Raw genomic sequence first — 25,176 nt, 5'->3', positions numbered from 1 at the left:
AAAACGTGTGTATATATATATAATATATATATATATTTATATATATATATATATATATATATATATATATATATATATATATAAATATATATATTCAATGAGTACTGCCCTGATAAAAAAATCTTAGTCTCTTCATAGAAGTTAATTAATGAATGACCTTGCTGGTAGAATTCAACGCCGGAAGCCATCTTTACACTGATAAAATGAACATGCTGGGCCAAAATATACATATTTAGGAGAAATTAAATGTCATTTTTTCCAACAGCAAGCATGGTATTCTACATTACAGCTTGAGCACAGAGGAATACACTCATAAACCAATATCAACATGCTTGAGTACAGATTACTGCCTGAATCAGGGATAAACATTTTTTCTTGGAGGCAAGTTAGGTCTCCAGGCAATATAAGATTTTTAAAAAATCTACGGCCAAAACCAATAAAATGTACTCTAGCATCTTTTAATGTTTTAAGAATTACAAAAAAAATCTGTCTTGCTAAAGAAATGAATGATAACTTCTGATGAACAGAGACATGATCAAATATTGGTCCACATGGGTTAAATGCCAAACCTTTAAACATTAATAATGGGACAAAAGAACGGTCATCCATATGATTGCTTAATTTGATTTTTGAAAAATAAAATCTTCCATGCAATGAATGAAATGACATAAACATATATTACATAGGTAAAATTACATAATGATAGCTGTTGTAGAGCATTTGAATAAATATTGAAATCAGAAAATAGAAGGAAGAAGCTTTGCATATGGAATTTGAATTACAAATGTACATTCAATTTATTTCAAAGAGTATTTATGGTGCCTTGCACTTAAAATACGTATCACAATAGTATTCAATGGAATGAGGTAAATAATATACTTTTCACATGTATAAATATTTACATGACTATAAACAAATACAATGCACAATCATTCAAGATTATGACCAGATGCAGCGACCAAATTCTTTGATGAAATGAAAATAAATTTGATACACTTCGTGTTCTCATTTTGTAACGGTAATATATTAAAAAATTATTTTAAAACGGTATTGAATTATAATCAAATTTTTATGTATCTTCAGACCATCTTCCTGTAAAATTATTCTACCTCAAGGTTACTTGACAAAACCTTTTAACACATTATTTTTATTGTTCTTGTAATTGTTTATAAAATTCTTCCAAAAGTTCTTTCAAGTTGGTCTCCAACGTTGCAACCTCATCATGCTTGTGGGCCTCTTTTGCCTGCCTAATATAATTTCGTATTATGTTGATTTGTTGGACCATAGGATCATCACCATCTTGAATATTTAAAAGTTGCTGGTGATTTTCGGGCCCCCAACCAAAACCATCAATTTCATAGTGGTCAGAACTCTGAAACACAAATATTAAAAAGCATTAAGTAAACCATACTAAAACTAAGGAGAAGACATTCCACTTGGGTTAAACATTATTTGGGAACACCATTGGATGTTTTTTTAATAAGTATCAATACACACATGATGTAAAATTGAGTGATATTATTAAATTTAAGAGAATATCCCGAGGGAAAACTCTATAAATTTTTTTCATTCTTTTTATTTATTCATTTTATTTTTAATTATTCATTTTAACTTTCCAAGAAAAAAGATATTCATTCTCAGTTATCTATTGCTCCTTGAATATCAGATGGATAATGCGGAATCATGGTCACTGAAGCAGGATGATAGATGTAGATCGGAGGCTTTTGAAATTTGTGGGTGTGGAGAAGGATGGAGAAGGTGAAGTGGAGAGAAAGGAAAACAAATGAGGAAGCGCCAGGCATAGTGGGGGAGGAGAGGGGATTGTTAGAGGAAGTCATAAGGAGGCAGGAAAAATGGATGAAAAGCATATTGATCGGCAGCAGTGGGATGTTGAAGACAGTGGTAGAGGGGAGAATATTAGGCAAACAAGGAAGGGGCAGGAATAGGATAGGGATATTGGATGAGATGAAGGTAGGAAAGAAGTACACAGAGATGAAGAGGGGCTTGTTGTAGAGTAGGATCTTGGGTTGAGTTTTGTTTGGAGATGAAATATTAATTTAGTAGTTGTATCCATCCAAAATCTACTTAACCGGTAGATTAACTAATTTTAAAAAATTTCCTAGCTTTCTTTAACAAGCCATAACCTGACACCACATACTTACCTAATAATACTAAAGTAGGCATGTTTCTAGTTAGTTTTCTGAAGAAGGGGAAGAGAAAAGCGAAAGGGGTTGTCCTGATATCTTCCCTCTCAAACTTTGGCCTAGGCCACTTTCTTCAGCTCCACTTATGCAATTAAGTCTGGCTGTGTATCCTCTTCTTACAGTAAGTTTCAGAGTTAAACTAACTTCTCATTTTCCTCTCAAGTCCCATTTTGTTAAAGTATCTATTTTACCATTCCCTTGTATATTATCCTCTTCATAACCTTCAAAGTATATACCATAAGACTTAAAGTTCAAATGTTTTTCACATTTGTCTAATCATTTTGTTTTTAGTAAGGGAATATTACATATTTCTTAATGTCTATCAATAGCCCTGCTCTCATGTAAAATTACAGGGTAGGTTGAATAAATACATGGAAGTCTTATTTTTTTTATTAGTTCTGAGAATATATATTGCCAATCTCTGGTGCTTTATTTGCCATTAAAACCTTTACTGTGAAACCAAATTCAGGTCTTTGGAGAAGTCTCCTCTCTAATTATCCACAACATCCTATTTTTCCAATGCTCTGACATGCATTTATTTTTCACTAAAATATTCTCAAAGTATTCTTTTCAACTACTCTTCATCCTCCATTAAGAATTTTACTATTCCAATCCTGAATGGTAATGATATTTTCTGTATCCACTGAAGTGGCTTCTCATGATTCTATGAGCAGCTTAACTTTTCTTATTACCATGGAGCCCAGGATAAAGTTACGCTGCAATTCTTCACTAAGAGTCATCATCTATCCTTCTCTGGTGGATAGCATTTCTCAACCTTTTATATTATAAGGGTGGAGATAGATTCAAACTATTTAAAATTTCACAGTCTTAATTGAGTAGCACCATATGTGTTTCAACATTTGACCATCATCTTCAAGTATGCCAAATGATCAAAACACAGCCCATACATAAAACAAGAAGGAGGGTTAAGGTTTGGCTGAGATGTGGAGGTGAGGTCAGAGTGGCTGGATGAGAGTATTTACAAAGTAGGCACTAGAGGGGGGGGGGTGACAAAAGGATGGCAGGAAAGACTTGGGACACAGATTCTGTTGCAATATTCCATGCACTTTCTATTCATGATGTCCATTAATATTAACAGCGGTGTTTTGATTCAAAATAGTAAATGCAGAGTAAAACCCATGGAATTTATTCATCACTTTATATTTTGGTATTATTATTGTTGGTAATCAACCAGATAAGGTAGATTTTGGATGGATACAGTCTATACAACAGTAAGACCATACATTCCTTCCTCCCTTCATTCCATCAAACATCCTTCTCCTATTCCTGCCCTTTCCTTGTTTGTCTACGTCCTCCCTTCTATCACAGTCTTTAAAATCCCATTCCAAATCAAAATGCTCTGTATCCATCTTTTATGCCTCCTTTGGATGTCTACCAACAATACCCTTTCTTCTCCCACCATGATTAGTACTTCCTCATTTGCTTTTCTTTCAGGCCACTCATCTTCTTCATCCATCTGCACACCAACATTTCAAAAGCCTACAATCTACACCTATCATCCTGCTTCAAAGACATGCTCCATATTGAAGTTTTTGGGCACCGAGTAAACAACAAATAATTCTTTTCTAAGCCAATACATAAACAATTAGTGGTGATGGATTCATGCCACGAGAGGGACTGCCAATTCGAGAGAAAGGGTAGGCAGAGGTTAACTTGGTCATGTTTTCAAGGAAAGAGCCTGAAATCTAGAGAAAATTTCATCAGCACAAAAGGGTTGGATAAAATTCGAGAATTTCACCTGACTAGCCCTCATTTATGCCATTGTCAGCAAAAACAAGAGCACCAATGTGAATTAAATTTTTACACTCAACTTTGAAGTACCTTTTTCTGCTGAATATGAATCAGTTGAAAAGAATGCATACTTTAATTCAATATTTCGACTTTTTCTTTCCCCTCTTTACACTGCATTATGTCTCTTCGATCTGGTCAAAGACAAATCAGAAAATATTGGAGGATTTGGAGCCAAAATAGAGACTGGAGTGCATTCAATGTGTACTTCTTCCATAGGCCTTAAGATGTTAGACGACAGCTTGGACAATCCCTTGGGCATAAGACAACTTTTGAAAAGTTTTACATTCATAAATTATCTCAAAACGGTGCTCATATACATGTACATGAGTAGCTCATCAATTTGGCAAATCAATAAAGGTGAGAGTGCATTCGAAAAATCTCCAACATGGCCATTTATAGTGGTACAATAGTCCAATGAATAGTGCTGCTTTACTGACTGGAGGGCCTGGGTTCGATTCTGGGCAATACCTCTAGACACCCTTGCAGCTTCATCTACTGTGAGATATTTTGTGTTGCAGATCTTCCATGGAAACCACCCTTGCAGCTTCATCTACTGTGAGATATTTTGTGTTGCAGATCTTCCATGGAAACCACAGGTGGCACAAGGAAAGGAACTGGCTATCCTGATGTATGTATTTCATATGCTTGGATTAGGTATTAGGTGCATTATATCCTCACCTTTGGATTGATAACTGTAGTGATGTTGGTCATTTATAAACAATATGGATGATAAAATTGAGTAAACACGGGGTAACCAGCATATTTGACTTTTGTTTTTCCCTGAGTTTGCAAGGTCATTTTTTGCTTTTCTGAGATAATGTTTCACACAAATGTGATTTATGAAAAAAATATTCAAATAAAATGAAAATTATACAAACACCACTACTACCTGCTTATTATATTGGGACACTCATTGATTAGAAAGGAACTAATGAAAGCTAGAACAATTTTCTCTGAAAGAGGTTTGACATCTGATACTGACCTCAACAATTGAGGTAAATGTAGTGCACAGCCAGAGTGATTTGTACCACTTAATGTTCTACAATCCCTCTAACCAATATGAGCGCAAAGAGCAGTGAGCATGGATTCCCAGATGGTCAACCAAGCTCTGGCTCTTAAACTTAAGGTGTACCTTTCAGGGCCCGAGCCATTATGCTTGATCACCACTAACATAAACACCTTTCTACTGAGCACAATGCAATCAAAATTACCTCTGAATCCAGGTTCTGACTGAGTGCTTTCAAGGGTTTACACATCTCTAGTCACTACTCATTGCCATCATCACATTTTAATACAAAGAAGTATATCCCTGATTTAATAATATTTAACTTACAACACCATCAACTTTGTTGTTACTAGGCCATGGGGAAGTTGGTGGTCTGGGAGAACTTCCTCGGCTACCACTGGGAGCATCCCTTCTGGACACTATCCCAAGGCTGGACGTAGATTCTCGTGACTGAGTTTCCTGGATCAACCTCTTCTCTCTCAGAATCTGGAGTTCCATTTCTCTCCTGAAAATTAAAATTTTCATGCTCTATGTGTCCAAAGGTTTTATTTACTTTTTGTACTAAGTGGTACTTTAAAAACTTATGAAAAAAATTTCAAATTACAACTAGATATAATTGTAGCACATATCACATCAAAAAAGTTTCCAGACACATTTAGTACACAATCCCTATCGAGGTGTGATGCATAACCTCCAGCCAATGACAGGTCATGTTCATTAATTCAAAGTGGTGAGGTCATCAGAATCACACTTAAATTTGTTGATACATATGATTACAATATTAAATTGCATGCTATTAAAATCATGCTGCCATGAATATGTACAATAAATCATTTTAATATTGTTCTAATATATGTAAACCTATTTAGACAAATACCCACAGCGAGGCAAAAATATCATAGAAATAGAAAGTTATAGATACTAGCTAATACGCTCTGTTGTAAGTAATGAAAGTAATAATGTTTCAATTTAAAATATTTGTGTGTAATCATAGCAATGGCATAATTTCAAGTTTAATAATGCATTGTTTTATGTCAAACCATTCATGAAAAATTAACTTTGTCTATTTTTCCATTATATTATGAAATTTCCTAGTTGTTTCGAGTGAGAGAATATTAATAGAGTAAACTCTAAAGATTTTTATTTTTTTTTAGTTTTTCGTGCATTATAACTCGCTGATCTCATTAAAGCTCTCTGCATAAAAAAATATTTTCCTGGTCTGAAGGAGTTATCAATGGAGAGATTTAAATGTAACACAGAGTTCTTCTACAGTGAAAATGCCCATCTTATGAATGCCAACCAAATTAAATACGTAACAAGTACTTCTGACTCGTTCTCTGTGTGAAGCTTTGTTATCATTGATTTTGAAGTGTTTCGATCAAAATTCTAGCAAATAAAATAATGAAGTTCAGTTTAATTTAAGCAGGTCCATTAACCATTATGCTCATAACTGAATAAGAAATGTCCAAAAATATTTACTAACTGCTTTATGGTTACATGCAAACAAACTTTGCACGCTGGATTATAGTGCCACAAAAAAGGAGTGAATTAGTAACCATGCTTGTAACATCAAACTTCGAGGAGTGTGGCATCAAATATTAAAACCTGATTAAAAATTACAATGGAACAATTTGTTTAAAACTACTGTCACGGCATCTCCCACAGTTTCATAGAATCTGATTAGAAATGTTTCCAAGAGGATCTGTGATGCTGATATTTTGAGCATATTAGTTCACCTAGTGAAACCCAAATTAAATTTTTTATTGTTATCCTTGAAGTATATGATTTATTCATTCAAATATATAAAAGACAGGCATTTCAAAAATATTATACACCTACCAAACTAGATAAAATACACAAAACAATATACCCTTTGCACTTGAAAGTCAAACTACCAATGACTGATGCAATACATGACTGTATAAACCTGTCTACATTGAGCACCCACATAAGAATCACACCCCATTTTTTAGCATTGAAACAGAAATATAACTAAAAACAGACAGAAATTACCACTAGGTACGGGAATAAAATCATTCATAAGAGGTCTATTCAATAAGTATCACGACTTTTGTGTTTTTTCAAAAATTATTTATTTATTGATAGAAATGAGCTCTTACGGCTAGTAATATATAATAAATTTGAAACTCCAATAGCCGTAAACAGTTTACCTTTCTAAACAAAGTGAAAATGAAATTAATTGGCTAGCGCCACAAGTCAAAAAGGGTAAAGGTAAAAAAGGAAAATGAGGTAGGTAAAAGGGGTAAAAGGTAAAAAAGGAGAGGATAAGAAAGGTGAATACGAATACGCGTATTTCGGCCACAAAGTAGCCCTTTACCCTTTCTCACTTCGACTTGTGTTGTAGTGACGATTACCCTTCAGTACGCTGAAGAGGGCTACTTTGTGGCCGAAATACGCGTATTCGTATTCACCTTTCTTATCCTCTCCTTTTTTACCTTTTACCCCTTTTACCTACCTCATTTTCCTTTTTTACCTTTACCCTTTTTGACTTGTGGCGCTAGCCAATTAATTTCATTTTCACTTTGTTTAGAAAGGTAAACTGTTTACGGCTATTGGAGTTTCAAATTTATTATATAAATTATTTATTTATTCATGAATATCGATTTTGTCCCCTTCAAAGTAATCCCCAACAGATATCATAAACTTGTGCCAACGTTTTTTCCAATCCTTGAAGCACTTCAAAAATCATTTTTTGTGATCTTGTTCAGCTCCTCCTTTGATGCAGTCTCTATCTCGTCAATTGTAGCATAGCATTGCCCTTTCATGGGTCTTTTCAGTTTCTGGAACAAGAAAAAGTTACTGGTGGCCAGATTTGGGGAATACGGTGGCTGCGGCATCATTAGTGTGTTGTTTTTAGCCAAAACTTCATGCACAAGTAAAGATGTGTGAGCAGGGTCATTGTCATGGTGCAAAAGCCAATTCTTGTTCTTCCACAAATTCAGGCGTTTGTCACCCGGGGATTGCTTCGCGCAAATTACGCATAACTTGCAGGTAATATTCCTTATTTACTATTCCACCCTGTGACAAGAACTAATGATGCATCATGCCCCTGCAATCAAAGAAAACTGTCACATTTGACCGCACTTGGCGTGCCAAATTCGGTCTTGGCTCGTGCTGCAGCTTCCATTGGGAGGATTGTGCTTTAGTTTCCACGTCATAGCCATAAACCCATGATTCGTCACCAGTTATGACCCTCTGGAGCAAATTTGGGTCATCGGAGACAGAGTCCAACACCTCATTAGCAATGTTAATGCATTGATGTTTTTGGTCGAAATTGAGCAATTTTGGTACGAATTTAGCAGCGACCCATGTCATGCCCAAATCTTTGGTAAAAATCGAATGACAATTGATATTTTTAGGTCCTCGGCAACTTCTCTAACAATGATTCCATGATTGGCCAATACTATTTTCTTTACTTCATCAATGTTTTCGTCTGTTGTTGACGTGCTCGGGCATCCGCCATGCTCTTTGTCGTTCGCATCTTCTCGGCCCTCTGAGAACATTTTGTACCACCGATAAATGTTGCTTTTGTCCAAGGTTGCTTCTCCATACAGGGTCGCACCCAAAAGTGGTAGGACTGATTTTCTCTGGCGCGAACGGAGCGGTGGAGGGGGGTCTGTCTGGCAGGTTAAGGTGGAGGAGGCTCTTAGCAACAGACCAACACCAGCCTCAGTCGCCTGCGGGCTGCCGTTGAGTGAGGACACCGTTTTTAGTGAAGCAAGTTTTTTGTCCGCGTCGAAAAACAAAATGAATCTGAATTTAGAGCAACGTTATTCGTGAAGTTTTGTGCGAAACTCGGGAAGACGGCAACTGAAACCCTCGATATGATCAAGCAGGCTTATGGGGACACTGCCTTAAGCCGTTCCACAGTATTTGAGTGGCACAAGTTGTTTAAAGAGGGTAGGGAGCTCGTTGAAGACGACCATCGCTCCGGACAGCCGTCGACGGCAAGAACCGACACGAATATGGACAGAGTGAGGACACTGCTGAACATAGACCGACGCTTAACCAGTGAAGAAATTGCAGACCAGTTGGGTCTGTCTGCATCCAACGTCCAACGCATTATTTCACAGGATTTGGCCATGCGCAAGGTGTGCGCCAAGATTGTGCTGAAAATTCTGCCATGGCGCGCTCGTCGTCAGGCAGCTCCTGGCCAAATACGGCATTGCCATGTTGCCGCACCTGCCCTATTCTCCCGATCTGGCACCACCGGACTTCTTCTTCTTCCCCCTGATGAAAAGACAGCTCAAGGGACGACGTTTTGACTCGATAAAAGCCGTTCAAGAGGCTTCGACGAGGGTCATCAACGGCATCCCCAAAGAAATTTTCCAGCGGGCGTACGGGGACTGGGAGCAACGTTATACTAAGTGTGTAGTAGCTCAAGGAGCATACTTTGAAGATTATTAAGTCAATGTAAGTATATCGTCAATAAAATTCTTGTAAAAAAATCAGTCCTACCACTTTTGGGTGCGACCCTGTACACCACAGTCACAATTTGGAAGGCGTCTGCGCACAATTTCGTTTTTCACACAAAATTTTACACACGATTCTTTGATCCATTTTTTGGAACAGGCAAAAATCGAAGACAAGCCAAAACACGTCCAAGCATAACAGCTGTCAACAATTAACTCAACATTCAAAATGGCCGAAATTTTCGGCACAAGTGATAGACATAAGTACCAACATAACACCTCAAAAAAATCGAAAATCAAATCAATGTAACCCGCAAAAATTCAAAATTCACGATACTTTTTCAATAGAACTCGTATTAAAATTATTGGTAAAAAAAAGAATTTTGTGGGAAAATGCCTACAAGCCTTTTCATCAATAATGGCTGAAAAATAGTGAAATCATAATGGCAGCCAGGTACATGCCTAGCCACAGCCATTTTGGTTGATATCTTCTCTACACCTACAGTGTCATTCATCCCTTTATTTACTCAGCTGACTGGTTTTTAACCATAGGGCCACTGGCAGATGTTTTCCTAAATTCTCTTCAGTCATCATTTGTATCGAGATGTGTGGCCATGTTTTTCCCCAATTCCCTATGCACCTACTCATCTACCCCAGGGATATTGAGAAGGATAGATAAGGGAGTGGCTGGAACTTGTGTAAAGCAGTGCATGGTTTTATGCAAGACACTATTCAGTGCTCACTTTTCATTTACACACAGAGCTAACAAGGTGAAGCTTGATTTATAAATTAAGAACAATTAGACACTACCAATATCAATATAAATAAATTAAATACCATTTTATTAAACTTGTATTCTCACTATATTGAATGAATAGGAATCTGATATTTTAGCTTAACCCTTAAGACTTGGTAAACAACAAATAACCCTAATTACAGAAAGACACAAAGATTTTACCAAATGTATAATATTAAATAAGGTCTAAAACAATACTGAAAACATAACTAGTAAAACAAAAGAAAATACAGAAATAGTTACTTTTTATTCTCCTGCAGCTCTTTCAACCTTTTTTCTGTAGGAAGCGAGGGAAGATTTGATATTGTTTGCCTGAGGAAGTGAGCCGATGCCGTTCTGACTGACTGCTGCAACTTCAGCACCCGACCTGTTGTTGGCTGCTCGGTTTCATTTGCAGTGCCATGTACTGCTATATTCTTGCTGGATATAAAATATTAAAATGAATAATGAGAATAGGAAGAAAGTAGACATAAATTCATGCTATGCAAGTGAGCCAAGCATTTATGTAATATTTTAAATTATAAAGTGGGATTTCCATGGTGTGAAGATTATGAAAGTGGCATGTGGTCAGTTTTCACTGCATAGGTTGCTTCGGGTTCTTAACAGTCTCACTGGCATTCAAGCAGGAATATTCTCAAGCATTATGCCACTAACCAACCTACATAATGATGACCAAAATGAATGTACGCTTCAACCTGAAGACTTCAGGTGAAATTCTCACAATATTGTTATCAACCAAAAGCATGCATGGAGTATATCCCAATGGCAAGCAAACATCACATTTTAAAGTGTGCTCTAATCATAAAAAGTTGCCGGCAGCCAAGATATTTACATAGATTTTCTATTATTAAGGGCAGTGAAAAGCTACAGCTGTCAACAAAATGGTTAGCTGATAGGTACGGGTGGGCATCACATATCACCAAGTCCAATGACATGTGAAAGATTAGGAGAAGAAATTGTGAGTTCAAATGAAAGAATGGTGGCAGACATCATGGTGCTTGATACTTAAAATAAATTATGCTTTGTGAATTTCCAAACACATTCATTAATATAAAATGACCGTTTTAGCCAATTACACCATCAACAGATAGAGCACACAGAGTACAATGATCATACACACAAATTTAATGCATATTGATGACTTTCATAACTCTTTTACTTAGAAAATATAGTAATGTGAGACATATACTTCTCACTTTGAGACTGAGATTGCACATGATATCTTCACATGCATCTTGAATTGAACCTGGGCCACTGAACAATTGATTACAAGTATCACTTGATAAAAATGGGTAGAATTGCATGAAATCATCACTTGCCTATGACACTTAGTCAAAATAAATAGTTTGAAAAAAATTTGCTCATAGAAATCTATGAGCAAATGTGAATAAAAGAATAGATGATATTACAGCATTGATAATTCAAAACTAATGGTCAGTGATTTTTCATTTAGCTGCACCTTCATATAATCAAACCAGTTTTATGTTAATATTGACTTTCGAAAGCCATAGTTTTTTTGTAAATGTGCATTTAATTTGAAAAAGCACCTCAAATGTTTACCATCAGTAAAAGGCACATCAGAAATATGAATGTAACAGTGATATTATACCCAGAAATACATATTATCAAGAAATATATCCAATAAAATACAACAAAAATTAATTCTGAAGCTTTAGAAAAATGACTTTAAGAAAGTACAAATTTAAAGATCTTAAATGGACTACTTTTTGAACAATGAGATAAGATACTGAAACTATGAATTTATCTCATTTACAATTGTAATACCTTTTAGAAGTTCACTTTCATTTTACATTTTACGTTCCTGCATATTTGACTCCATAGACACAGTAAATATTTCTTTAATTATTCTTTATTCATTGGAAAAAGTCTTCCCAATAAATTTTCTCACCTAATGGGATAATATCTTTAAAATGACACTAATACTAATGTATTAAGAATTGCATTCTGCAAGAAAACACAATGCTTCACACTTCAAAACTGAGAGGTTTCAGAAACACCACAAAAAATTTAAATAAAAAAATGAAGCTCAAAAGATAAAATACTGCTGGTAGTATTTGCTTTTTGATGTGTATAGGTATTGCTATATCACACAGTGCAATCCTTTAAAAACCACTGCCAGAGAATGAATCAATTCTATCCATGTAAGACTAAACCCACCCACCCTTTGGCCATTACCCACCCAGTTTAGCCAAATGAATGTTTGCCATTAGACTCACCTAAGATTATCAATAGTTTCAGCCCATTTCAACAGCTGCACTCTTGCCATCTGTGCTTCAACCAAAGTATACGTGGACTCTCCGGCACTAAGGTTCCATGCAAGGAAGAATTAAATTGTGTGAAACAAAATACAAGATTTCCAACAAGACAATGAAACATACAAATACATTCTTAATATGATTAAAATAAGTCAATAGATGCCACAAATTCTTCCAATAAAGTGATTAATAACATATTAAATACAATTACAAAATCAAAAATGAGAGGATGTAATAACCCGAAGCTTTAGCAATTAACAGTGGGCATTATTAATTAGTATTTGATGCACTTGTAAACAAATGATATACTTGTAAATTTATTTACCAGGTGTACAAGTATGAAATGTATGAAAGTATGAAACAAGTATGAAAGAAATTTTTTCCAAAACAAAATTATTTTTTGACAGAATGATAAAAAGAGCTTCATTAAACGTATGCTCCTTTGCTAGTTAGACATTATTATCTTTCGGGGAATACGTGGATACAATGACAGTAAAAATCTTTCCCTTTGCCCGAACCATTCATTGAGCCATTTTTTTCACATCTTCGTACGAACCAAAGCACTGCTGAGCAAGTACTTGACCCATCAATGCAAACAAACAGTAATAAGAAGGAGCCAAGTCTGATGAGTAAGCTGCATGGCTTAGCACTTCCCAACAGAGCGCATACAACGTGTCGCAAACTGGTTTTACCGTATGCAATGGAGGATTGCCATGAAGAAAAATGACCATGTGTGGCCTCTTTTGGTACTCTGGTCTTTTTTCAAGCGGAAAATGGTTCAAATCTAACAATTGCTGTCGATAGCGTTCATTATTAACCATTTCACCAGGTTTTAACGGCTCATGATAGACCACACCCTTCTGGTCCCACCAAACATAAAGCATCATCTTTCTGCCAAAGCGATTTGGTCTTACAATTGATGCTGATGGTTTGCCTGAGTCTACCCATAATTTTTTGCACTTGAGATTCTCAAAATAAATCCACTTTTCAACCCCAGTAACGATAAAATGCAAAAACGACTTCCTTTTGTATCGTGCGAGCAAAATTTCACATTTGTTTTTGGTCCTCTCCCATCCGCCTGTCATTCAACTCATGTGGTACCCATCTGCTGGTCATCTGAATCTTTCCCATATTTCGTACGCCAAGAAACAAGCTGGTTGACTAATACTCAATTGCTCTGCAATCTGTTTTTATAAATCATCTTCATCCAACAATGCTTAAAATTCCACATCTTTGTACTTTTTTGGCAGTTTACTGTGATCCTTGTTTGCAACATTGAAAACCATTATTCACATGCATCTTGGGATGTAGCATGTTCACCATAAACTTCTCAAAATAATTGGTATGATTCAGCAGCAGTTTTCTTCAAATAAAAACAAAAAATTAATGCTGTCCGCGAATACTCATTGTTTGGTACAAATTTCAACATATTGAATACAGTAAGACAACACTTTTTCAATTTATCACTCGTGCGTGTTTGACACTTGCTGATGGCACAACAAAATGGCATATGTGTCAAATCTTTATATCACAAACTGCATTTGTGCACTACCTGGTGTCTGAAATCCACAATTCATACTTGTACACCCAGTATATAAACCACACCATAAAAAAATTACTCCATGAAATATTGTAAAACACTCAAGAATGTATAAACTTTTTGCAGACATCCAATGGACAGAAACATGCTCACTTTTCCCAAATGAATACTTTTTACATTACTTGGTCCACTACATTTCTGGATAATTTCTGGTAGGTATCTTAGAAATTTAAAAGGCTTTTTAAATTATGCAATTTGAAAATAATGACGTATACCACTTCCATCAGTTTCAAGGTTTATTGGGCAGATAAGGACTGAAAAGACCTCAAACTAAGCCAAAGGACTTGTAAAAGCTACACATTCAGGGTAAATGGATCCTTTTCCTATTAAAGTTGATGGAAAAGGTCAAAGATTTAAGAGAAACAAAACATCTGCTTAAATGGGAGAGTCCAAGGCCATTACCCAGACTGACCTACATGGAATCTAACTGTGCCCTTTTTTACTTTTTTTCTTTTCAAAGCCTTGCAATTTTACAATGCAAAATTAAGGATAAAAAGTGTGTTATAATTGAGTCAGCACGAAAAAATTTGGCATTAAATGATTGAACATTATAGCAGTCAGAAGTTGTGACTGACATGAAGGTTATTATTCAGGGATCATTATCATTAAAACTGAATGATTTCTCTCCATAAAACAAACTTCCAAGAAACCAAACTTTTTGCACATATTAATTGCTCTATTTACAACTTAATCAAACTCTCCTTTGATGTACTCCACTCTACCAAAGATACATTACAACCAATGATGGTTCAATGAATGGAAAATACCACATTGAACTCAACCCTGCATCTGGAGCATTCAGCCTCATAAAGCCACTTGTGCTCATATTGCGACTTGAAAAATTTTGAAACCACTTATAAACCACTCTTATTGAAGACGCTGATTTGCCATAATGCTTATCAATTTATTTTTATTCTCTAGAGATCATTTGTCTTTCACCGAATAACTTATGAAATTTTTTTCATCCATTTTTTGGAATTCACTCAATGTGCTTGATTGAAAAGAATACAGTATTTGTAATAGACCAATACGGCTGAAACCTGGTGTGTTCCTTCAAGGGATGATACTAATTGAAATTAACTTTCATACACACCAGTTCCCACCATCTCTCTGACTTTACGCTACCTTTTCATCCTAGCCTTGTATGACAGATGCACTGGCACAGCGCAAAATACAGGTATTACCTGCCCACGACTGCAGGATCTTTCTCACACTGCCTCCCTCAAACATGTCATTATCTCTAGTGAAACCTTTTATTTGTGGTCTGATTCCCTGGAGCCATAGCATGATATACCATGCCCTTCCAACCTCACAAAACCGGCGATAGTAAATAGATTTTAGTGAATCTGAGTTGTTTTGCAGGTATTGGCAATTAATTCCCTGTGACAATTGCACTTTTGGTTCAAAATCATTTTTCAAGCCATTTACATTGGTTGTCATTCCATCATCTGTTATCACATTTTCCGGCAGTTTCGATCGGCTCTTGAATGATCAAACAGATCTTGGATGGCAGGATCACAATTATATTTCTGTTACTCTGACACTGATACAAAACATTTTGTGGGAGTACCATGCATTCATGTACTCCTGCTGTATACTTTTTAGAACAATTTGTATACCTCTTTTGAATAGTCTTCTCACTAAACAATACTCTTTATCATACTTTGTGAAACCATTATGATGAATCTACAGTTACTTTTGTGATGTTTCCAACATTTAAAAAATTCCTTGTAATACCAATTTATTCTACTACAGGTGTGGGCAAATGGTTTGCCAGAATTGTGAATGTTGAGCCTCTCTTGAGCACTAATATGTTACATTTTTAAGACACAGACCTAATATATTTCTTTCTATATAAGCTTGAATACCATGCTGCTTAGGGGACACCAACCAAAGATATGAGCTTAGAATTTCTATTATTACTGCAAAATGACTCTTTACATCTTTTGGAAAATTATCCATTTTAGGCAAGGAGAGTCTTGGAGAAGAGGAGGCAGAAAAGGCAGCACATGCATATACTGGGTTTGCACTACTCTTTGCTTACAAGGATGCAAAAAGTGATTGATCATTAAGGCAACTTTGCAGAAAAATAGCTAAATGCTCAACCTTTCCAACAATGTGCGCAAAGTTGAGAATAAATTTGATTTTTCATGAAAAAAAATAGGGGACTTTACTTTTCGAATTGCCCTGGTTTCTCATGGAAATCATATTGACATAGAAATAACCCCAAAAACCTTCACCCTAGCCAAAATTTGTGCAAAAAAGACAACTTGAATCAACTTTACAGAGGCTTACTTTAATGAGTTGGACATAGTATGGAAAGCAGTGATGAATTGCTCCCCACTATTTATGCGCTCCCTCAACTGCTCGTACATCATTGCAATCACAGGCTTCCATGCCCACAACTCTTCCCTCCTTCGAAGCAACTGAAACAAAAATATAGATAAAAACATTGTGTAATTTAGATATCGTAAGGGCAATAATAGTTTTAAAGATATTCCATTGAACTTGGGAAGTTCATGCGACTATAATGAGTTTTCAGTGAGATAAGAAATTTTTGCTCATAATTTGCAAAAGTTATAAATACAGGGTTTAAAATTAGACTTTTGTAAGGAATGATTTTTACGCTCTGAAATAGTTGCATTGAAATGCACATTAGCGGATGACTCCATTAAAAGTTACTGTTGCGGCATCTCCCGCAGTTTCTTTGGAATTTTGTAAGGAAGTCGCTGTGCTGTAAGTATGTACTAATGGTGGATATGACCAGGCAAAATGAAATGGAGAACCTGCTTGGTACACATAAAAGGCCAAATTAATTATTGCAACAAAGTGAAATGTGCATTATTTTTAACTGCATTTAGATTCGGAATTTGATCAGTCCTACATTTTTTTATGCTTGGAGTTACCACTAAACAAAGTTAAGTGTTCTGCACTTTCATTAAAATTACACTTCCACAGAAGTTTCCTTCAATGCAAAGTTACAATTCCTAATGTGAATAATAGATATACCTCTCTGTTAATGTGACTTGAAAAAGTAATCTAACAGCAAACAATAAATTCCACTTTTCTATTGATGGACACTAGTCCCACCCCAAATTTATCTCCAATAAAATGAAACAATTCCAAAGGGTAAAAATCATTCGCCAAGACTGAGATTTGAACTCAGATTCCTCGATGTCCAGCAAAGTGCTTAAGCCAGTTAAACTACCAGTTAAGGGGAATGATTTTTACACTTTGAAACTGTTACATTTTAATGCATATTAGCTGATGGCTCAATTAAAAGTTACTGTTCCAGCATCTGCCGCAGTTCTCAATACTCTCACCATTGATGAATTCCTGCACCCTCTGTGAAATATAATGGCGTAGTACAGAGCACCTTACATCCCATTAGTTCATTTGGGGAGAGATGGTGCCATCATAGATAAGGACCTGGGGGGCTAAGTATACAATGATGGACTCCATTTAACTTGGCCTAGGTCGCCAGGGCATTCATACTTTAACACAGTGCACTTTTTACTATACATTATGAACATGCAGTGTGAGCATTGAATTAGGTGATAACCATCAATTCCTGCTCCTGGTTAGTAAAGGCAAAATTTACATGATCCTCAATCTTCTTTTGACATTAAGACTTCTTTTATGTATTAGTTACACCTTTCAAGGTAATTAATTCTTTCAATCTAATAGCATTCAGAAACAATCTCCTTGGGCTATAATGAACCAATTACTGAAACCACAGATGATACTCTTCTCCAAATGCAATGATTTTGCTCAACTCAACTTAAGGGCAAATCAACAAAGCCCTTTAACAGTAACAGCTGACAGCTATTTCTGAGGAAATTATAAACTATGTTCATTAAAACAAAAATATTAATATTATCAAGCTGGATTAAACTGATTTAATTGGGCATACACTCAGTTAAACTATCCTTCAACTTTTTGCAACATAATTTTTTAGTATTTCATTAATAATTCCAGAATTAGAGAAAAGGTTTTTTTCTTCATTTTTCTCTCACTGTAACTCACACCACGGCAATAATGACAGAGGCGCAAGCGAGAGGGCTCGGAAGAAGGGCCAAGTCCAGGAAGAGGAGCAGAGAGCGCTGATCCAAGACTTGAGTTGGAGCCTGACCGACGCAGTGTGGTTGATGAGTTGAGAGCCGGTGATGAGGACGGTGAAGACAGCAGTTGCTGTGTGGTATCCTTAGAAATGTCTGTTGGTGGCAATGATGTGGGAGGTCTATGGAGTCCAAAGGCCGGATTGGTCAACTTACCTTCATGGAAAAAATGGAAGCAAGGATATTAGAAGAGTAGGAGACTCAAATTTGGGTCCGTTAAATTTTGGTCAAAACCTTAGCATTACTTAAAATAGTCAAAGTAGTAGGAACGTAAGGAGAAGAATTGCACTAGACAAAGAGGCTTTCAAGGAGGAGGGTATTGATGATAGGGACATTGAGTAAGGATCTTAAGAAAAAGCTCATCAAACTTTGATGTGGAGGGTAGTTATGTATGGCGTGGAAACGTGGCCATTGAAGCAGGAGGATAGACCTAGATTGGAGGCTTTTGAAATGTGGGTGTGGGGAAGAATGGAGAAGGTGAAATGGACTGAAGGGAAAACAAATGTGGAAGTACTAGGCATGGTGGGCGAAGAGAGGGGTTCATTTGGAGAAATCCTAAGGAGGTAGGAAAAATGGATAGAGGACATATTGCTCGGCAGTAGGATGTTGAAGACTGATAGAGGGGAGAATGTTAGGCAAATGAGTAAACAGCAGGAATAGGATAGGGATGATGGATGGAATGAAGGGAGGAAGGAAATACACAGAAATGAAGAGGGACTTGTTGTAGAGTAGGATGTTGGGTTGTGTTTTGTTAAGAGAAATAAAATATTTATTTGGTAGTTGTGCCCATCTAAAACCTACCTTAACCGGTAGATTACTTAATAATTATAAAAATGTACATATCCTTAAAAAAATAATAAAAGGATATCCTGAAAGTGAACTCACGAGCTATGGCTAAATTGATAAAGTTGGAACATTCATGACACATAATGGCACCACAGAGACGGCAATGGTGTTTCCGACGAGTTAAGAGATGGAATGGCCGAGCACAATTTGGGCAGAGGGGAACTGCTGAATCATCCACCCATGGCACCACTTGTTGTTCATGGGCTGGAAAAATAAGATAGATCATTTATTCTTTCAAATTATGAAATTTTGAGGCACAGCAATACATTTTACTCAACACAAAAGTAAAAGTCAAGAGTTTTCCTTTTTGCTGCTCCCCATGCTTATGGTTTTGTGGTTTCATATTCCAGCAATAAATAGCAGTTTCGTAGCATTTAAATATTTTGATTTAACTGTCTGCTGTTTTAGTTCCAAACGCCTCCATTTGGCTAAAGTTCAAATAACAGCGGGAGATGCTCAGGATGAAGGGAGGAAGGAAGTAAACAGAGATGAAGAGGGACCGGCATATTACAATATCTGAAATCTTTAGAAAGTTTTCGACAGATTTCTATGACTCTGTTGCATGGATGCACAACTGAAAAGTTAGGCTACCATATGTTTTGTGCTCGTCTCGACAAGGAACTTCAAGATGTTTTCATTGGTTAGCTCCAAATTCAGGTGGTAGAATTTTATGCTGAAGGAATTTGAGAACTAGTTCGGATATTTGAAAAATGTTTAAATCTGTTTAGCAAATACATATAAAAATAGTAGAGATGTGTAGCTTTGAGATGAAAATAATAAATTTTCAGTATCTACTTCAGTGCATTTACATAGCATAATGGAGGTTACTTTCTGGAAAGCCCTCATAGAAGAGCTACTATAGCATACAAGACTTTTTGGAAGAATCTTTTGACCTTTGAAATTTGTTATATACACTTTCATGTTCTTACTGTATTGTGCCATGTTTTCATGTGACCTACATTTTATTCTTGTAAAATATGTGTATCAATATATTTTAATATTATTATATGATCAACCTTATAACATTCAAAATTCCATGTTGATAACATATCACACTCAAAATTAAAAAGAGTACAGCTTATTCAAAAGAAGGAGGTAGCAGAATGAATGATGTCTATAAAAACCACACTCCCTGAAGCATATTGGATTATTTTAAAAATAAAAGACAGGCATACCTTTACGCTTCACTGGATCAGATGGCATATCGATAAGCAATTTATCTAATCTTATTAAGAGTTTGTTGGTTTCTGCAGCATAGCGTTCAATTCTGGTGTTTCGCAGGCGACGAAATAAACCCATATGACTTCGGGTAGCTCCTGTGCAATGAAAGGCAAACCAAATTTCAAATGAAAAAATTGAAAGTTGAACCGGGAGTTTTCATGATGTATTATCCCAGAAAAAGTCAATAAAAGTTTGAAATCATTCTCCCAAAAATCCAATGATACATCATTAATATAAAAACTAAGGTAACTCTTTTACTGCAAACCAATAAGTATGATAATTGGCTGAATGCTTTGTAAACTTTGGCAAGTAAAAAAAGCAAATATTGGCAAAAAATACATACATAAAAAATTGGCATGTATACATATGTAAATGAAATATATTTCAAAGTTATTGAATGCTTATGGATATATTTAAAGTGCCGTGCAGTATCAATATACACTAAACTAAAATATGATCTCATAAAAATCTGAAGAGCAAAGAGAGACTAGAAGGGAATTACTCAAGCATAATTCACCGGCCAATTAAAAAAAATCCTTTTAGTCTTAAAATAATTTTTGATAAATCTTTCATTTTCTCGTGATTAGTAGGTTAAGTGCACAGGGTTTAAGTATAGAAAGAGAATTTCAGACCAGTCACATCAAATGAATCAAATTGTGAAAAGATGAGACCAGAAGTAAAATTTAAAAAGTGAAAACATCTCCATAGCTCCAATACACATTTTGTACTTGATTTACATGTTCCATCTTATTGTTATTTTCAGTAGTCATATCTTGCATCTACCCATTGCAATTACTAGTTATTTATTTCGCCTGTTTGTACAAAGTAATTTCTTAAGCAAACGGAGCAAAATTCTATGAATTTTAAAGATATGTATTTGGAGAAGAATGAAGACAAATGAAGTTTTAAACACAATGGGTGAAGGGAGAAAACTGCAAGGAGAAATAAAAAATGGTAGAAAAAGTGGATGGAACTAGCAAAGTAAGGTAGTGAGATGTGAAGGGGCTATGGGACATACAGGAAAATATAAGAAGCACCCAAGGAAATGTTTTCTGAGCACAGATCTGAGGAATGACAAGGAATCAGAGCCCTGGGAAAGAAGACTCCACCAACTGGGAGTTCTGATAAAGCTGGAGATAAAACTTGTTAATTTCCATTGCTCAAAATATCTTGCAAAGATAATTATTCAGAAAATTACTTTCAGGAGGACTGGACATTTTGAAAGATGCTCATGTCCATTTTAAGAAGCATTTACAGCTCTGCTTCTGGGTGCATAAGTGCCTTTTCTTTAAAAAAATGCTACAACCCCGCAATATTTTGAGATTAATATTGCCATTTAATAGAAATATATCTGTTGGTTACCATACAAATTGTATCTCAATAAACGTATGCACTTTTAAATTAACTGGACAAAAACATTTGTTTGGTTGGACCCTGATGGGTAAGCCAATGCTTACTGTATTCACAATGGAGATAATGCAAATGCTACATTTGAGGAAATTAAACCATAGTTAGCAAAAATAGATAGCATTATTACTTTGGATACTTCTCAAAGGCTCTTACTCCAATCTTGAGGAATATAAATTCAGGAATTCCAAATAAAAAAACCCTAATCTTTGTCTCATATTTCAAACCAGATTTCATGATTGCAACCACATTAGGATGGTTACCAATGAATAAAAGTAAGGCAATTTCATGAAATATAAAGAATTTTTTACTGGGATATCATGAAATTGGATGAATAAGAATTAATTTAATAATAGGTAGTCATAGTAAATACATATGAAGTACTAATTTGATACTCACCAATAGTTTGGTAGCTTGAATACAAGAAAGAGGAGACTCCTTTGTTTTGATTTGGCGTTTGTGAAGGACTGGACCTGCTTTCTTGATCTGGACCATCTTGTTTTAAAATCTTCTTTTTAGCTTTCCCAAAAAGATCTTAAATGAAATACGCCCAGAAATATTAACAATTTTTGTTGAAACCACAGTCCCATCGATGACATTACATAATAATGTAAATTAAAACAAGACTTCCTGAAAGAGAGGTAATATCCAGATATCCAATCCTAAACCAGAATTCGCCAAAATGTTCCATGTCGGAATTGGTTATAGTTAATTAAGCAGGAAAAAAGGCCCAGCAGGGAATTGGAAATGAGTGAGAACTACAAAAAATTCCCTCCATTATTTCCAGTTATACCAATTTATCTCGGTTTCCAATTCAAATTTGAATTAAAAAATGTCGACTATTTTATGGGTGTCCTTACACTTATTCTTAGGGGCACTGTGATTTGGCAAAGGTATCATGAATATTCTTCCTCTAATTATGAAATATGCTGCATTAAACAAAATCATGGCTTTCAGAGAAAATTTTTTATCATACTCAGCAAACAAGGCGATGAGGGCTTCACAAATATACAAAATGTTGCTGTCACGTTAAAATCATAAACTGAGGTTAGCAACACTAAATTAGCTCCTTACACATGCAATCGAGCCCAACATATGAAGAAAAAATACCACTGAAATAAAAATGGACACTTGATGCGTTTTAATTTGCGTATATACCCTTCCAGCAAAGGACAAGGCTGAGAGAGTGAAAGGTGTTACAATTCTCACGACCCAGAGTACTACAGCCATGACAGAAATTATGATTACTCCAGACAGAGTCACCCAATCAAGGTAGATCAAAGGATAGGAGTAAAAAAACCTTTCCGGTACAAGTTCTGTCTCATTGAGGTGAAGAAGTTCATTCCAGTGGAAATTCCATGATAAAACACTAATGATACAATAAAATGAAAAACCACCTTACTTAACTTTTCTATGAATTTTTTATCGCCAGAAAGAACACAATAATAACCGCTATTGTTCTGTTGGTCACGGACATGGCATAGAAAATGGCCAACAAGAATGAAGAGAGAGTACACAAGACTACAAAGAATGCACTGCTACACAAGAAACATGTTTGTGATTTCTACTTTAGGGATGTTACTAGGTAACTTCTAAAATTCAGCAAAAATACATTCCAATAAGGAAATATGATTGTAATTATTGACCTCTCCATTATAGTTACATACATATTATTAGAGCCTCAAAATAATAAAAAAATGTATTCTCCCGGAGTCGTCAGTTCCTTCGTAAAGGATTTCAAGTATTTGATTTTGCAATCATACTAAATAATAATCAAGAATTGTACTAACCTTTCAAAGATCTAAGGACATCTTGATCATCATTATGCTCTTCTTGAAAATGTGTACTAAGTAATAATGCCGTAACTAAATCCTTCTTACAAATGGGACATATAAAACCTTCCAGAATGTCTTCGTTTCCTGTAGCCATCTCTCATGACAGATCGCCTATTACACTAAGACGGATTATACGACAACCCATGTATATTTACAGATAGGTCGCCTTTCAGCGCAAATAAACGGCATCATGAATAGCTGACAGGCAATCAAATTAATAAGGCAATGTGTACCAATAAGCAGAATTTACCACCCCCTCTGTCATCATATAAAATTACGGGTCGATCTTGTCTTTTGAGAAAGAATCGTTCATTTGAAGCGCTTACTTGAATAAATAGTAAACACTAGATGAATATTACGACTAAAAATATTAATGATTTTTCCTAACACTGCCTTCCATAAAATGTGCGTGTTTCTCATATAATTCATATAAGTAGGAATACGAAAAGGATTACAAATTAATATAATTTGTTTAAAATCATTCGGAACAATAGGAACCATGACGAAATGAACGAATCAAATTGGTGATGCGGTTCGACATGAAGGAGGAGTGGCGATGGGTTGCGATCCATTGCTAGCATTGCAATTTGATGTTGTCAGTGGTCCCAATAACACAACTAATATGTGAAAAAAGCAACATCAGATTGATTGTTACCAGGAAGATGTAGCACTGATACGACGGATATTTATGTGTTCTCCGAACAAGTTGTCAAAATAAAATTTGTTCTTCAATTGTTATTTGGCACGAAAAAGAGAGATATAAAATGCTATTCTTATCCATTCAATTTCATCATTTGATTGATTATGTTTTTATACATTCTAAAGTTCCTAACTTTCTATGTTCTGATTTTTACCTTGACCATTAATATGTAATAATCGTAAAATAGTAATTATATCTGTTTTTATATAATTACTTTATTTATCACTGTCCAGTATGATAGAAATTTACGAAACTTTGATTGTAAGGCCATATTTTAGTCTTCGCTTGGTGAATTGAAAAGGATAGGATCTTCGTATTTGAGTAGTTCAATGAGAATGGTTCGCAATTTAATTACTGGGGTTATAGGTATCACCTTGTTCTCCAAACCTCATGGGTTGTCCGTTCAATCGTTGGGCTCCCAATAAGCTAAAGGGTTGCCATTAGGGGCCGAAACACTAGTGTTGACACAACACTAGTGCCCGAGGCTGGACTCGAATCCATGCTTTGTGTTATCAGTTCTCGAGCACAAAGGTTTTTTTAATATGCGTGTATGTTTCTTTTATAAATTTATATTTTTGATCCTTTCTCTTTGTAGCATTCTGCAGTTATGCCCACAAACTGTGGTTTTATGCCAGTTATGTGTAATATTAAATATTCAGATCAGCATTGATCAACCAAAAATTGGTAGGCGTAATTCTACTTTAATTTTGTTACTTTCCCCTGTCAAATAATAAAGCTTATGAAATGTAATCATAGAGATAATATTTCATGGCTTCCCAACTACAAACTTGAAAATAAATGAGTTTGACCTAGATATGGACATCCAATGTTTTATGGAATTTCATATCATATAAAGTTACTAGAGGCAAGGAATGCAAAGTTAAATCGCTTCTAAGTGTTGCATCCTGGCATTAGTAATGAA

At 35.5% G+C, this 25,176-nt stretch overlaps 1 protein-coding gene across 1 annotated transcript; it reads right to left on the bottom strand.

The window, feature by feature from the left end:
* Nucleotides 1–85: 85 nt before the first annotated feature.
* On the bottom strand, nucleotides 86–23,899 carry Rbsn-5 (Rabenosyn-5). Its single transcript, XM_071593441.1, has 10 exons — nucleotides 23,510–23,899; nucleotides 22,119–22,253; nucleotides 20,267–20,407; nucleotides 19,131–19,295; nucleotides 18,154–18,401; nucleotides 16,423–16,553; nucleotides 12,489–12,575; nucleotides 10,495–10,671; nucleotides 5,350–5,527; nucleotides 86–1,372 (listed from the first exon to the last, which is right to left on the bottom strand). Exons 1-10 carry the CDS (start codon nucleotides 23,646–23,648, stop codon nucleotides 1,148–1,150), a joined length of 1,626 nt encoding a protein of 541 aa, XP_071449542.1. The 5' UTR covers nucleotides 23,649–23,899; the 3' UTR covers nucleotides 86–1,147.
* Between the last annotated feature and the right edge of the window lie 1,277 nt (nucleotides 23,900–25,176).

Source organism: Hetaerina americana, unplaced genomic scaffold, assembly GCF_022747635.1.
Source record: "Hetaerina americana unplaced genomic scaffold, ioHetAmer1.1.p SCAF_6, whole genome shotgun sequence".
Taxonomy (NCBI): domain Eukaryota; kingdom Metazoa; phylum Arthropoda; class Insecta; order Odonata; family Calopterygidae; genus Hetaerina; species Hetaerina americana.
Note: the sequence above shows the minus strand (reverse complement) of the source record. Positions and strands in the feature narration are given on the sequence as shown.

Excerpts from the sequence above, each read along its gene's own strand:
- Rbsn-5 (XM_071593441.1), bottom strand. The coding sequence starts at position 23,648 with ATGGCTACAGGAAACGAAGACATTCTGGAAGGTTTTATATGTCCCATT. Across the intron at positions 18,402-19,130 it reads TATCAATTTAGCCATAGCTC|GTAAGTTGACCAATCCGGCC; the intron begins GTGAGTTCACTT and ends TTTTCCATGAAG. Across the intron at positions 12,576-16,422 it reads ACTATGTCCAACTCATTAAA|TGCCGGAGAGTCCACGTATA; the intron begins GTAAGCCTCTGT and ends ATGGAACCTTAG.